Source organism: Mastigoproctus giganteus, chromosome 7 (assembly GCF_048544385.1).
Source record: "Mastigoproctus giganteus isolate SK-2022 chromosome 7, ASM4854438v1, whole genome shotgun sequence".
Classification (NCBI taxonomy): Eukaryota; Metazoa; Arthropoda; class Arachnida; order Uropygi; family Thelyphonidae; genus Mastigoproctus; species Mastigoproctus giganteus.
In genome coordinates, this window is record NC_143581.1 from 57,437,261 (window position 1) to 57,450,373 (window position 13,113).

Sequence of the window (13,113 nt, forward strand, 5' to 3'; positions counted from 1 at the left end):
CAGGCTGGCCTCGATTAACGCGATTAATTCGTCCCGCGAGCGCATTGTGCAAAATGGAAACGCGTTAATCGAATATAATGATCAATAGGAAAAATTATAATTGGTCCTTGGTACCTTCTGGGAATGTCCATAAAGAATTTTAAAAATACCTTTTAAATAACTTTTTAACTGTATACAATGTAAAAGATAATGATAATTATCTTTTACATTGTATTGTAAAAGATAATGATAATGTAAAAGATAAAATAATTATGGAATTAAATGCTTATTGCATAAAACAGCGGTTCCCAAACTGCGCATCGCGGATTATTTTAAATTTTCAAGGGAAACACAGCGATACTCGACATCTGTCGGACACCGCGCGAAGGTAGTTCAGTTTCAGCATTTCTTATTAAGTTGTTTGGACCTAACTACTAAACGGAACTGTTAGGTATTTCTTTTGGTCTGGGTGCGCCTTGAAAAAATTACTGAGACACTAAGGGCGCCATGAACCGAGAAAGTTTGGGAACCGCTGACATAAAATACACAATGAAGAAATGACTGTTGCGGAAATATTTGAACAGTGTTGATTTTCTCTTTTCATCAATCAATTTCCAATAGCCGACAACAATCTTCTCTGGGCCCTGGCGAAATAAATATCACAGAAAACCTCAAACCTTTTGTTTGAGGTTCTCTAGGATACGAAAGATTTCATCTAATTCTTTTACCGTTATCTCCTTCGCGGTAACATTTTCATCTGGCTCATTTAAAAATTTGAATTTTTATGCAAGTGTGCATTGACTTTATTAGCAGGAGACAAACAAGTAACACGTCTTCTTCCGATGGTTGATGAAACACACCGAGGCAGGCAGCAGGCAAACATTTGTTAATCGACCGTACGACTCATGGTAAGCTTAACGTGCGATCCAAATCTTTTTCAACTATCACATAAAAAAAAAGATCGCGTTAACTGGAAATTTGCAGCGTGTAAAGTGAAAAGTGATATAATTTTTCAAATAGCGTTAACTTAAAATTGCGTTGATCGAACTCGCGTTATTCGAGGCCTGCCTGTATATACTATTGGTTCTACAACCGAATGGTAAACAGGAATATTTTGGAAGTGATAAAGAATAAATAAATGAATAAATAATTAAATAAATAATATAAAATAGCAAAAATCACAAATAATAATAAAATGAAATAAGTTATTTCCATTATTATTAAAAAAATGAACTATAACCTAAAACAATTAATAGTGAAAGAAGATAAAGCTTTAATTTTAATAAATAGACAAGGATGGTGTCATCATCCCATTTCTCACAGGTAATAGCTTTGAGGAGGGGGTGGGGAGATTTTTTGGGTAGTGAAACAAAGTTGGCCAAGAAACTGAAGTTATATAGGAGGAAAATCGTCTAAGACAGAGTGATCATCTCAAACAAGAACTACAACATATAAACAGTTCCCAAAAAAAATAAAATAAATAAAATTAAAGAAACCATCTGGACTGCTGTCTACATAATCTCACCCCCCCTCTTTTTTATGTAAAATAATCCAAGAGCTATAAGAACAAGAACAGAAACTTTCTAATTCAAGGCAAATTACTGCAGTAGGCTTAATATTTGTGGGCCAATTCTAAGGTTGAAAATTAATGGATTGCCATGGCCTGCAGAAACTAATTGTTTCATGTACATTCATTACTTGAATGTGCATGAAACAATGAGATGCTGCTGCTCTAGGTGACAACGTGCTTCTAAATTTACATAGTACAAGGACTTATGATAATCAGAATCAATGGAAAATAAGTGTCTAGATAATTGAAATCCTGTATAATAATAAAAATGAAAAAAAAAAAAAAAAACTCTTAAATATGACAAAAGTAAATTTATTTTCATACATATTGTATTCATATTTATAAAAGTATAGTCAATGTGTCGAGTCAATTTTTGACAAAAATTTCATACAAACATGTAATTTTTTGAAATAGGAAACTAAGAAAGCATTTTAAAGACATTCAACCTGGTCAAGTAGAGGAATCAGACCCTGCAACTCAGGTTTGAAACCTTTCACTCATCATTCTTAACCCAGAAGATCCTTCAAAGAGTTACATTTCTTAAAAATTTCAGATCCAACTCCATTAACAGGAAGGAAATCTCATTTAGAAATGAATATTTCCACCTGTTCAAAGACAATTTTTCATATACAAGTTCTAACAAAATGGAGAGAGAGAGAGAGAGAGATTCCAGGTCTGTAACACCTCAGTCCATACAGGAACTATTAGTATTTCTTAGAAGTGAAGGATAATCCAAGAAGACTCTTTGGACATAATGAAAACATGTTTTTGTAACTTTTCCTAACCATATATTTAAGTTCTATTACAAACAGTTACTATCTTAGACTACTGTTTCCCTATACAACTTCAATTTCTTGGCCAACTTTGTCCAAAATTTTGATTGATGGACATGATTTTCATCAAATATAGAAATGCTTTTAGATTTTTTCTGTTTGTATTTTTGTGGAAACATTTAAAGAACACTAAGAATATTCTGAAAAAAAAGTGTAACATTTGATACACATTTCAAAAGTGTGTTTTCACATACACACTTTTGAAACTTGTATGTGAAAACTATATAGAAAATTACCCAATTGTGACAAAACTACAGGAAATTTAAATCAACAATATAGTTTCCATTATATATATTAATAGTCTAGGTGCCAATTTTTATGGCATATGTATCACTGGTATAAGTAAGTATGCAAATAAACAATAATAAGCATTGTTTTATTTTCACGCTTATGTCAATGATACATGTGCCATAATAATATAATGATTTAATAACTAGTTTAATTTTTTTAACAAGTTTTGTGAACTATTACTTTTGTTTACTAAGAAAGAACTGACCTACCTTGAAATTCAATACGAATCAATGATGCTACACGTTCAGCTTCTTCTCGTCTCGTGCAGTAGATAATAATAGAAGAACAAGACTCAAATCTTTCTTCATTCAGTAGCTGAATCAGTGCCTATATATTGAACATAATGAATAGTGAAATGGCACACAGAAGTAACATTTTTTTTTTTTTTCTTTTTTTAACAAAAAAAAAAAAAAAAAAAATTCAAGTACAGTCGGAACTGAAATATTTTTCTAGTATTCTCCTCGAATACTTCTATTTACCACTGTCTTTCTCTGCATGAAATGAAACAACTAGTTGCATATATACCTTACAAATATGTAGACTTCAATCTCCAAAATCCAGCAAATATTTTGCCACATCCACAAACACAAATTTATGTGCATTATTTAAAAGTTAACATATAATAAAATAACATTTTAAAGGAGCTTTGTTCATACAGATGTTCCTAATTCAGAAAGTGCTTATATATTTAGCCAGCCTTTAAAGAAATATTTCAAAAAACATTCCACTAACTTTCCAAATGAAAGTTTCCAAAAAAAACATTCCACTAGTGGAATGTGGAATGTTTTTTTTGGAAAGTTTCTTACTTTTCATCTACTTTCAATAATCTCTGTCATTTTTCCCCCCAAAACATCTGTAGTTAGAATTAGTTCCCACATATGCCTTTCTCCCAAAAATTTAGCCACAGGATCATTTACGTGTAGTATATAGGAATATCATAAACATGGTGTCACACTGAATATTTCAATACAGTGGACCACCGCTTTACGATATTTATCAGTTCCAGAGACACCATTGTATTGTAAAAATATCGTAATGTGAACTCAATGACACAGTTTTTTGGTAATTCGTTCAAGACCTTGGAATTTGAAATTTTTGCTATATAACTAAGCTGTTTATCTCAGTAAAATGTCATTTTTATAATGGGAATTGTACATATTAATTAAAAAAATTGATTAGAACTAATATACTGATTAAAGCACAAAAAAATCACTTTAGCTAAAGGATGCAAAAACAAAACATGCAGCCAACATGTTTACAAACTCTGATATTGGCTGAGAGGAAGGACAATGTGGTCTGGTCAGAGACAATTGTAAGCCCATCCCATCATAAAGTGAAATAAGCAGATGCCAATTAACGTGATCACTGGTTAATGGAATCAGCTGCTTTAATTTCAAAAAACAATTCAAATCATTAAAATGCACTACACTTTCATCATTATCATATGTTCAATTATAAAAATCGATTTTGAATGCCTTTATGATATTTTTCTAAAGCACATTTCTGGAGGCCACTATCAAAAAAACAGTTTACAGTTTATTCGGCTTTTCTGTTAGTGCAATCTATTATAAATGGGTAGTAAACTCGATCTTATTGCATTTGCGATAATACCAATAGCTGGAATTCTGTGGGTTTTTACATTATTATGATACGTGTTTCCCTTCCATGAAATCTTCAATCATATAAAAACAAATACATTTTCAGAATATTCTTTTCAATCCTACATTTTAAGCTTTGTAAACTTGTTATTCCATATCTCATTTGGGCATATCCTGTTAGTTGCAATTTGTGCATGCTCTGTTCTTTGTTACTGATTGCAATTTTACAACCCCCCCCAAAAATAATGTCTAGAAATATCAACTGGTTAGTATGTACATATTACAGTATGTATTAATTAAGCTATGTACATAAACATAAATTTATTTCTATTTTGCTAATCTGTGGAAAATATTCTCCTCATTTTCACTTATTAGCATTAGCATTAGTAGAGGCATTTGATGCAAGAAAGCAAGCTTATGCAGCATCAGCCAAAAAAAAAAAAATAAAGTAAAATAAATAAATAAAAAATAACCACTTCCACTTCACCCCTCTGTTCATTAGAAATACCTGTCCAGCTGAGCCTTAAACTTATTTAGGCTATCAACTTCCACGACAAGGGATGGAAGTCTGTTCCACCAACCAACCACCCGCTGGCTAAAGGCAAATTTCCACACATCTATCCTACATCTGTCTTTCCTCAATTTGAATTTATGCCCTCTCAGGTGATTATTCTGAGCAAGAGGAAGAATCCCATCAGCATTGAGCATGCTCAAACCATTCAAAGCTTTGTACACCTTTATCAGATCACCTCGCTGGTACCTAGTCTCCAGACACTGTAATTCGCAAAACTTAAGCCTTTCTTCGTAAGAGCACCCCTTTGTTCCATTCACTAATCTTGTTGCCCTTCTCTGTATTCATTCCAGCAGCTCTACATCCTTCTTGAAATGAGGCCTCCAGGCCTGTATACAGTACTCTAGGTGTGGCCTGACCATTGCCTTATACAAGGGAATGATCACCTCCTTATCCCTGCTAGAAAAATTCCTATATATCATTGACAATACACCATGAGCTACTCTTGCAGCCCTTCTGCACTGCTCAGAGAACTTCATATCTGCCTGCACAACCACCCCCAGGTCCCTTTCATTCTCTACCACTGTCAGGTTCGATTCCCGCCTCGGGCTTGGATCAAAGTACTGCAAAAACCTTGGGAGGTGCAATATGGCCACAGAAGCCGATGCGCCAACAACTACCAAATCAAATCATCATCAATCACCACTGTCAGTGTACTACCACAGATTTGATACGTTGCTCTGGGGTTGCTGTTTCCCATATGTAGTACTTTACATTTGTCAATGTTAAACTTCATTTGCCACCTCTCAGCCCATCTGCTCAACCTGTCCAGATCCTGTTGCAGCAGCATAGTGTCAGTAGTGTCCTTGACAACCCTGCCAACCTTTGTACTGTCTGCAAACTTGGACATTAAGCTTGATATACCATCATCAATATCATTTATAAATACAGAAAACAATAAAGGACCCAATACTGAACCCTGAGGGACTCCACTAATAACATTAGTCCACAATGAGCAGTGTCCATTGATTACCACTCTGTCTTCTCCCCCTCAACGACCCCTTTATCCATAGCAGCAATTTGCCTCCAATGCCACACTGCTCCAATTTGTGCAGCAGTCTTCCATGTGCAACAGTATCAAAAGCCTTTCTAAGATCCAAGTATATAATATCAAAGTTATTCCCTGCATCCAGTTCTTTTGTGACTGCATCATAGTATCCAATCAAATTGGTCAGGCAAGACTTCCCCTTAACAAAACCATGCTGTGTCCGAGCTATAACTGAAGTCTTGTCTAGATGATCCTGCAGTGCTTCTTTAACCAGTGCCTCCATTAATTTTCTGGGAACAGAAGTTAAACTCACAGGTCTATAATTACTTGTGTCAGCCTTTGATCCTCCCTTGTGAATTGGGGTCACATTTGCACATCTCCAGTCCATGGTACCTCCCCTGAGTCCAAGGAAGCTCTCATAATTATGGCTAAGGGTTTGCTTACTTCCTTTGCTGCCTCCTTTAATATAACTGGATAGATCCCATCCACCCCAGGTGCCTTTCTTGTGTTTATCATCAACAATTTCTCCTCCACTTTACTCTTAGTTATTACAAGATTCTCTAGCTTACTGCTAGAGTTGAATACACCTCTGGCATTCCCCTCGCTGAATAACTCTTCATGTGTGAATGTCGATGCAAAATATTCATTTAGTTTGTTAGCTACCTGAGCAGAGTCATCAATTATCATTTAATTTTACTTGGTAATGTAATAAAGTGCAAATTTGTGCTTCATATCTTTACTTTTATAGCCTGAGGATAATATTCCTGCTATTTTCACTTATTAGAATTGCCATTTAATAGAATTAAACTATATAAGTAGTGTAACAGCATCATTTGATTTAACTACTTATGTAGTTAAATTTATGAGTAAACTATGGTGCACTTACACTGATATTATATAGTTAATTTAACCCATAACATATTATGCCTTGTGCATTTAGTCTTCAAGAAAGAAACTATATAATATTGGTGCAGATACATCATATTAACCCATAAAATTAAACTACAGTAATACCCCGAAGTTACGCGATAGGTGGGTCCGACGAAAATCGCGTAAGTCGAATTCGCGTAAGTCGGGGTACAACTTTGCATATAAATACATATAAATTTTGCTTAATTGGGACCAAGGACTAACAAAAACACTAGTTTAGAAGAAAAATATTAATAAAATTGCAGTTCTTTATACATATTAATACAAAATATGTATTAAAAAAACAAATGACTTACGTTAAAAAGTTATTTTGATGTCGATGGCTTCATAAAATCTAACAAATTCGTCTGACGACACAGCGCGTTCTTTTTTTCACGCAGAATTTCTTCGTAGCAAGCTAATAATTTTTTTATTCCTTGCTTTGTAGCTATAACGCGTTCTTCGTTGGAGTCTATGTTTTCTAAAATTTTTAAGCCCTTTACAATTGAGTCCTTTTCAATTTTCAACCTGTCAAGTTTGCAATTGTCATGTGCTTTTCGCCGTTGCTTCATTTAGGCCTGTAGTACGTGCAATATCACATGGTCTTTCATTTCGCTCAAAGCGTTTCACAATTTCATATTTTTTTCTCTATCGACAGAGGCGGACTGGCAATAAGCCTTACCGGGGAAACCCCGGTGGGCCAGTGTGATTTTGGCCATAAACCATAGTATGAGGCCACTATAAATTTTCCCGGGTAAGAATTTTTGACCCAGTCCGCCTCTGTTTATCGATAATTGCTTTTCTTTTTCTCTCTGAATCTGCAGTGTCTTCACCAGGACGCTTCCTTTTTATTTTTAGGGAATAAAGCACAATTACAAAACGAGTAGGCACGCTTGATATGCATAAACAAAGCTGCGCGCATGTAGCAACTGAATAAACAACACCATAAAGGCAGAGATACACTATTAACACCTCACATTTCTAGGGGTTACTACCATAAAACAATAAAAATCCAGTTGTGTTTCTGCTAGTGGAATCTGTTATAAACTGGTAGTAAACTCGATCTAATTGCATTTGCGATTATACCGATAGCTGGAATTGTGTTGGTTTTTACGTTATTATGGTGAAATGTGTTTCCCCTTCACTGATATAAAAAACATAAAAGCAGCAAAGTTGAATTTTGTTCATCTTTCGCTCTCATTCTCCACCGTCGCACCGTATATCGATAACATATGAAAAACGACCTTGAAGATAGTGGGCGGCAGCGTTGCCAAACGAAAAAATCAGGAACCGCGTAACTCCGAGTTCGCGTAAGTCGGGGTATTACTGTATATACGTATTAGTGTAAATGCATCATTTTAATTATATCTCATATTGCACTCCTTCAAATAAGTAATGCTTTTCTAGTAGAGAAGGCTACTGTTACTTATTCTCAGTGGGCACCACCACCACCACCCAGATGGGACCATTTTGTAGCTTGTTGGCTTACTCAATGGTGGGTGGGCAGGTACCCTGGAAATGCAAACATGCCATCGCAGTTGTGAAGTTAATTCCATAGTATGAGAGATGCCAAATGGTGAAGAGAATGATACTGTTTTTAAAGACTAAATGGCACAAGGCATAATTCCATATGGGTTTAAATTAACTATATAATATCGGTGTAGACACACCATAGTTAACCCATAAAATGAAACTACATACATACATAGTGTAAAGGCATCGTTTTAATTATATCTCATATAATTAAAACAATTAACTTCACAAATGTGATGGCATGTTTGCATTACCAGGGTATTTGCCTACCCACCAATGAGTAAGCCAACCAGCTTCAAAGCAGTGTCGTCTGAGTGGTGGTGCCCACTAAGAATAAGTAAACAGTAGTCTTTTCTACTAGAGAAGCGTTACTTATTCGAAGTAGTGAAATACCTGGTATCTCATTGCAAAAGTAGCCACAATATGGGATATAATTAAAACAATGCTGTTGTTGTTATTGTTGTTATTTTGTTTTTAGGAGCATTAGCAACTAAGGCCATATTGCTCCGGGGATATGCGGTGGTCATTCCCTGACCTTTCTACATCCTCCGTATTTGGTGGAGGTCACGGGCTCAAACGCCAGTCTAATCAAGAAGTGTCTGCTACGCACTGCTGCTCCTGCCCACCTGGCAACGGAGGCACCTTAAAAACAATGCCTTTACACTATGTATGTAGTTTCATTTTATGGGTTAACTATGGTGTATCTACATCAATATTATACAGTTAATTTAAACCCATATGGAATTATGCTTTGTGCATTTAGTCTTTAAGTACAGAAAGAAAAGGCAAATTCGGAGCACACAAATTCTAAAAAAGTAAAACCAGCAGATGTGTGTTGTCACAGTAATACTGAGTCAGTTTGCTGTGAAATAATCTATGGGAAAACAAAAATGAGAGTTGGAATATGTTACAGGCCAAATGAACAATTAAACATATAAAGTGGAGCAGCAAATTGCAATGTCTTCACAATAACTTACCAAATATTGATTGGAATTTGTGGGTTAATACAGCTCATTCAGTAGCAGAAAATTTCTGAATTTCCCAGAACTGACTGCTTTCTACAGCAATATGCTAGGGAGTGCACAAGAGAATACAATATTTTTGATCTGACTATCAGTAGCAATTCAACATTATTCAGAATCACAATAATCATAGTGTACCTATGTGAGATTTACTCAAAGAAATAACTAATGTGAAGGGTAAAGGGAAGAGACTTTGTTTTGCAAAAGGTGATTATAATGTGCTCAGACAATTTTTAAGCTCTTTTCAGTAGGGTCACCAAGTGACTTTAAAAAATTCAAATGCCAAATTTGAAGAAGTGTTCGGGGAAGTAATCATAGAGGCTATTAAGCATTTAAACCAACTAACAGCTACTTTTTCAAGGTTTAAGCGAGGACAATCAGCAACCTACATACGGCCTGTTCATCCGGCCCACTGGTTCAACCATTAAAAAAAAAAAAAAAAAATTCCTCTTCTTGAAATTTCACAACAAAATGATATCTTTCACAACAGAATTACATTTCAAATGCAACTAACTAGAATTACATTCAAATGCAGTTTATTCATTAGCATCATGCCAAACAGAACTTAACTATCTGCTATAACTGACTCAAAGAAGCAATAGCTTGGGGGGAGACAAAGACCAATAGATTGACAGTAGCCACTGGCAGAGGTGAAAGAGATTCTTGCACTGCTTCTATTAGAATGAGCAGAAGCCTGAAAAACAAGATTACTCACACACTAGCAGGGCTTTTGTGGATTTATTGGATGATTGTTTTCTGCATCAGCATGTTCAGGAGGCAACTAGAGGGAGTAATACTCTTGATTTGATTATCAGCAGTGATTCTTCATGCATTAAGAATCTGCAGATAAATGAACCACTAGGTGGCAGTGATCACAGTGTGCTGAAGTGGGATTTACTGAAAGAGGTAACTACCATTAGGGGTAAAGGGAAGGGTTATTGCTTCCGTAAAGGCGACTACGATGGACTGAGACAGTATTTAAATTCTATACAGTGGGACCAACTGATGATGTTACCAACAGCAAATTCAAAATGGGAAGCATTCAAAGAACGTATCTTGGAAGCTACTAGGCTTTACATACCAACTAAGAAATATTGTTCAAGGTTTAGGCCAAAATGGATGTCAGATGAACTAATGAGGCATATGGCAGAGAAGAAAAATGCATGGGATACTTACAAATTAACACATGACACAGAAGCCTATGATAGATACAAGTTGATATGCAACCAAGTTACAAAGGAGGTTAGGCAGGCGAAGGCAGATTACGAGAAATCCTTGGCAAGGGATGCAAAGAAAAACAGCAAAGAGTTCTTTACTTATGTAAACTCTAGAAGGAAGGGGATGAATCAGATTGGTCCACTTGATATTGATGGGTCAACTGTTGATGATCCTGCTCAGGTAGCTAACAAACTAAATGAATATTTTGCATCGACATTCACACATGAGGAGTTATTCAGCAAGGGGAATGCCAGAGGTGTATTCAATTCTAGCAGTAAGCTACAGAATCTTGAAATAACTGGGAGTAAAGTGGAGGAGAAACTGTTGAAGATAAACACAAGAAAGGCACCCGGGGTGGATGGGATCTATCCAGTTATATTAAAGGAGGCAGCAAAGGAAGTAAGCAAACCCTTAGCCATAATTATGAGAGCTTCCTTGGACTCAGGGGAGGTACCCATAGACTGGAAATGTGCAAATGTGACCCCAATTCACAAAGGAGGATCAAAGGCTGACACAAGTAACTATAGACCTGTGAGCTTAACTTCTGTTCCAGGAAAATTAATGGAGGCACTGGTTAAAGAAGCACTGCAGGATCATTTAGACAAGACTTCAGTTATAGCTCAGACACAGCATGGTTTTGTTAAGGGGAAGTCTTGCCTGACCAACTTGATTGGATACTATGATGCAGTCACAAAAGAACTGGATGCAGGGAATAACTTTGATATTATATACTTGGATCTTAGAAAGGCTTTTGATACTGTTGCACATGGAAGATTGCTACACAAATTGGAGCAGTGTGACATTGGAGGCAAATTGCTGCTTTGGATAAAGGGGTGGTTGAGTGGGAGAAGACAGAGAGTGGTAATCAATGGACACTGCTCATCGTGGACTAATGTTATTAGTGGAGTCCTTCAGGGCTCAGTGTTGGGTCCATTATTGTTTTCTGTATTTATAAATGATATTGATGATGGTATATCAAGCTTAATGTCCAAGTTTGCAGATGATACAAAGGTTGGCAGGGTTGTCAAGGACACTACTGACACTACACTGCTGCAACGGGATCTGGAAAGGTTGAGCAGATGGGCTGAGAGGTGGCAAATGAAGTTTAACATTGACAAATGTAAAGTACTACACATGGGAAACAGCAACCCCAGAGCAACATATCAACTCTGTGGTACTACACTGACAGTGGTAGAGAATGAAAGGGACTTGGGGGTGATTGTGCAGGCAGATATGAAGTTCTCTGAGCAGTGCAGACGGGCTGCAAGAGTAGCTCATGGAGTATTGTCAATGATATACAGGAATTTTTCCAGCAGGGATAAGGAGGTGATTATTCCATTGTACAAGGCAATGGTCAGGCCACACCTAGAGTACTGTATACAGGTCTGGAGGCCTCATTTCAAGAAGGATATAGAGCTGCTGGAACGAGTACAGAGAAGGGCAACAAGATTAGTGAATGGAACAAAGGGGTGCTCTTACGAAGAAAGGCTTAAGTTTTGCAAATTACAGTGTCTGGAGACTAGGCACCAGCGAGGTGATCTGATAGAGGTGTATAAAGCCTTGAATGGTTTAAGCATGCTCAATGCTGATGGGATTCTTCCTCTTGCTCAGAAAAATCACCTGAGAGGGCATAAATTCAAATTGAGGAAAGACAGATGTAGGATAGACGTGCGGAAATTTGCCTTTAGCCAGCGGGTGGTTGGTTGGTGGAACAGACTGCCATCCCTTGTGGTGGAGGTTGATAGCCTAAATAAGTTTAAGGCTCAGCTGGACAGGTATTTTGAACGAACAGAGGGGTGAAGTGGAAGTGGGGTTTTTTTTTTTTTTTTTGGCTGATGCTGCATAAGCTTGCTTTCTTGCATCAAATGCCTCTGCTAATGCTATATCTCCTGCTGTGATGGACTCAATTAGGTGAACTATTCCTGCAAATAAGAGGCCTAATCCCATTCATCATGGGAACAGGCATGTTCACTGCAGCAGACTCTTTGTTAAGCTGCTGAAAGAAGGATACCAATTCCACTTCCTTTGTTGCAAAGGAAGTGGAATAAGAAGGAAGGAGGACAGTTCCTCATGAAAGAATGTGTAAGAGGTCAGATTTGTTGAAGAAGGAAATAGAAGCATCTGAAATTTATCAGGTTTCAGTTCTGATTGGTCTAGATGTGGACTAATAAGAACTGAAAGGTATCTTCCATTTAAATGTTCACACAAAATTTTACAAACCTTTCAGATTCAAAATTTCCTAATGTTAAAGGACTTATAGCAAACACGTTGACTCTTTTTGGAAGCACTTAAATGAGCAAACATTTGAGAAAAAAAAAAATTTGTAAAATCAAAATTTCATTCAAAAATGACCGATAATTTGTATCACTGTTTATACATATCTGTTGCCCGCTTTCCAACAGGTATCAATTTTCTTGCTACTAAAATGAAGAGACAGCTTTTCAACTGTCTCTTCATTTTAGTAGCAAGAAAATTGATTAAAAAATTCTTTTATTACAGTAGGATATCACAATTTTTAATTGTTTAAGTTTTTCTGCAAATTTAATTTATAAGTGGTACGCATTTTAGAACTATTAAACTATAACACAAAAAACAGTCTAT

General features: G+C 36.2%; 1 protein-coding gene across 1 annotated transcript in view; it reads right to left on the reverse strand.

Annotated features, from left to right (window-relative positions):
* The window catches only part of RecQ4 (RecQ4 helicase), a 398,588-nt gene that overhangs the window by 120,135 nt on the left and 265,340 nt on the right, over positions 1 to 13,113 (reverse strand). The window contains exon 16 of the mRNA XM_090378321.1: positions 2,883 to 3,000. Coding sequence (XP_090234447.1) covers positions 2,883 to 3,000 — 118 coding nt within the window. The remainder of the gene's footprint in view (positions 1 to 2,882; positions 3,001 to 13,113) is intronic.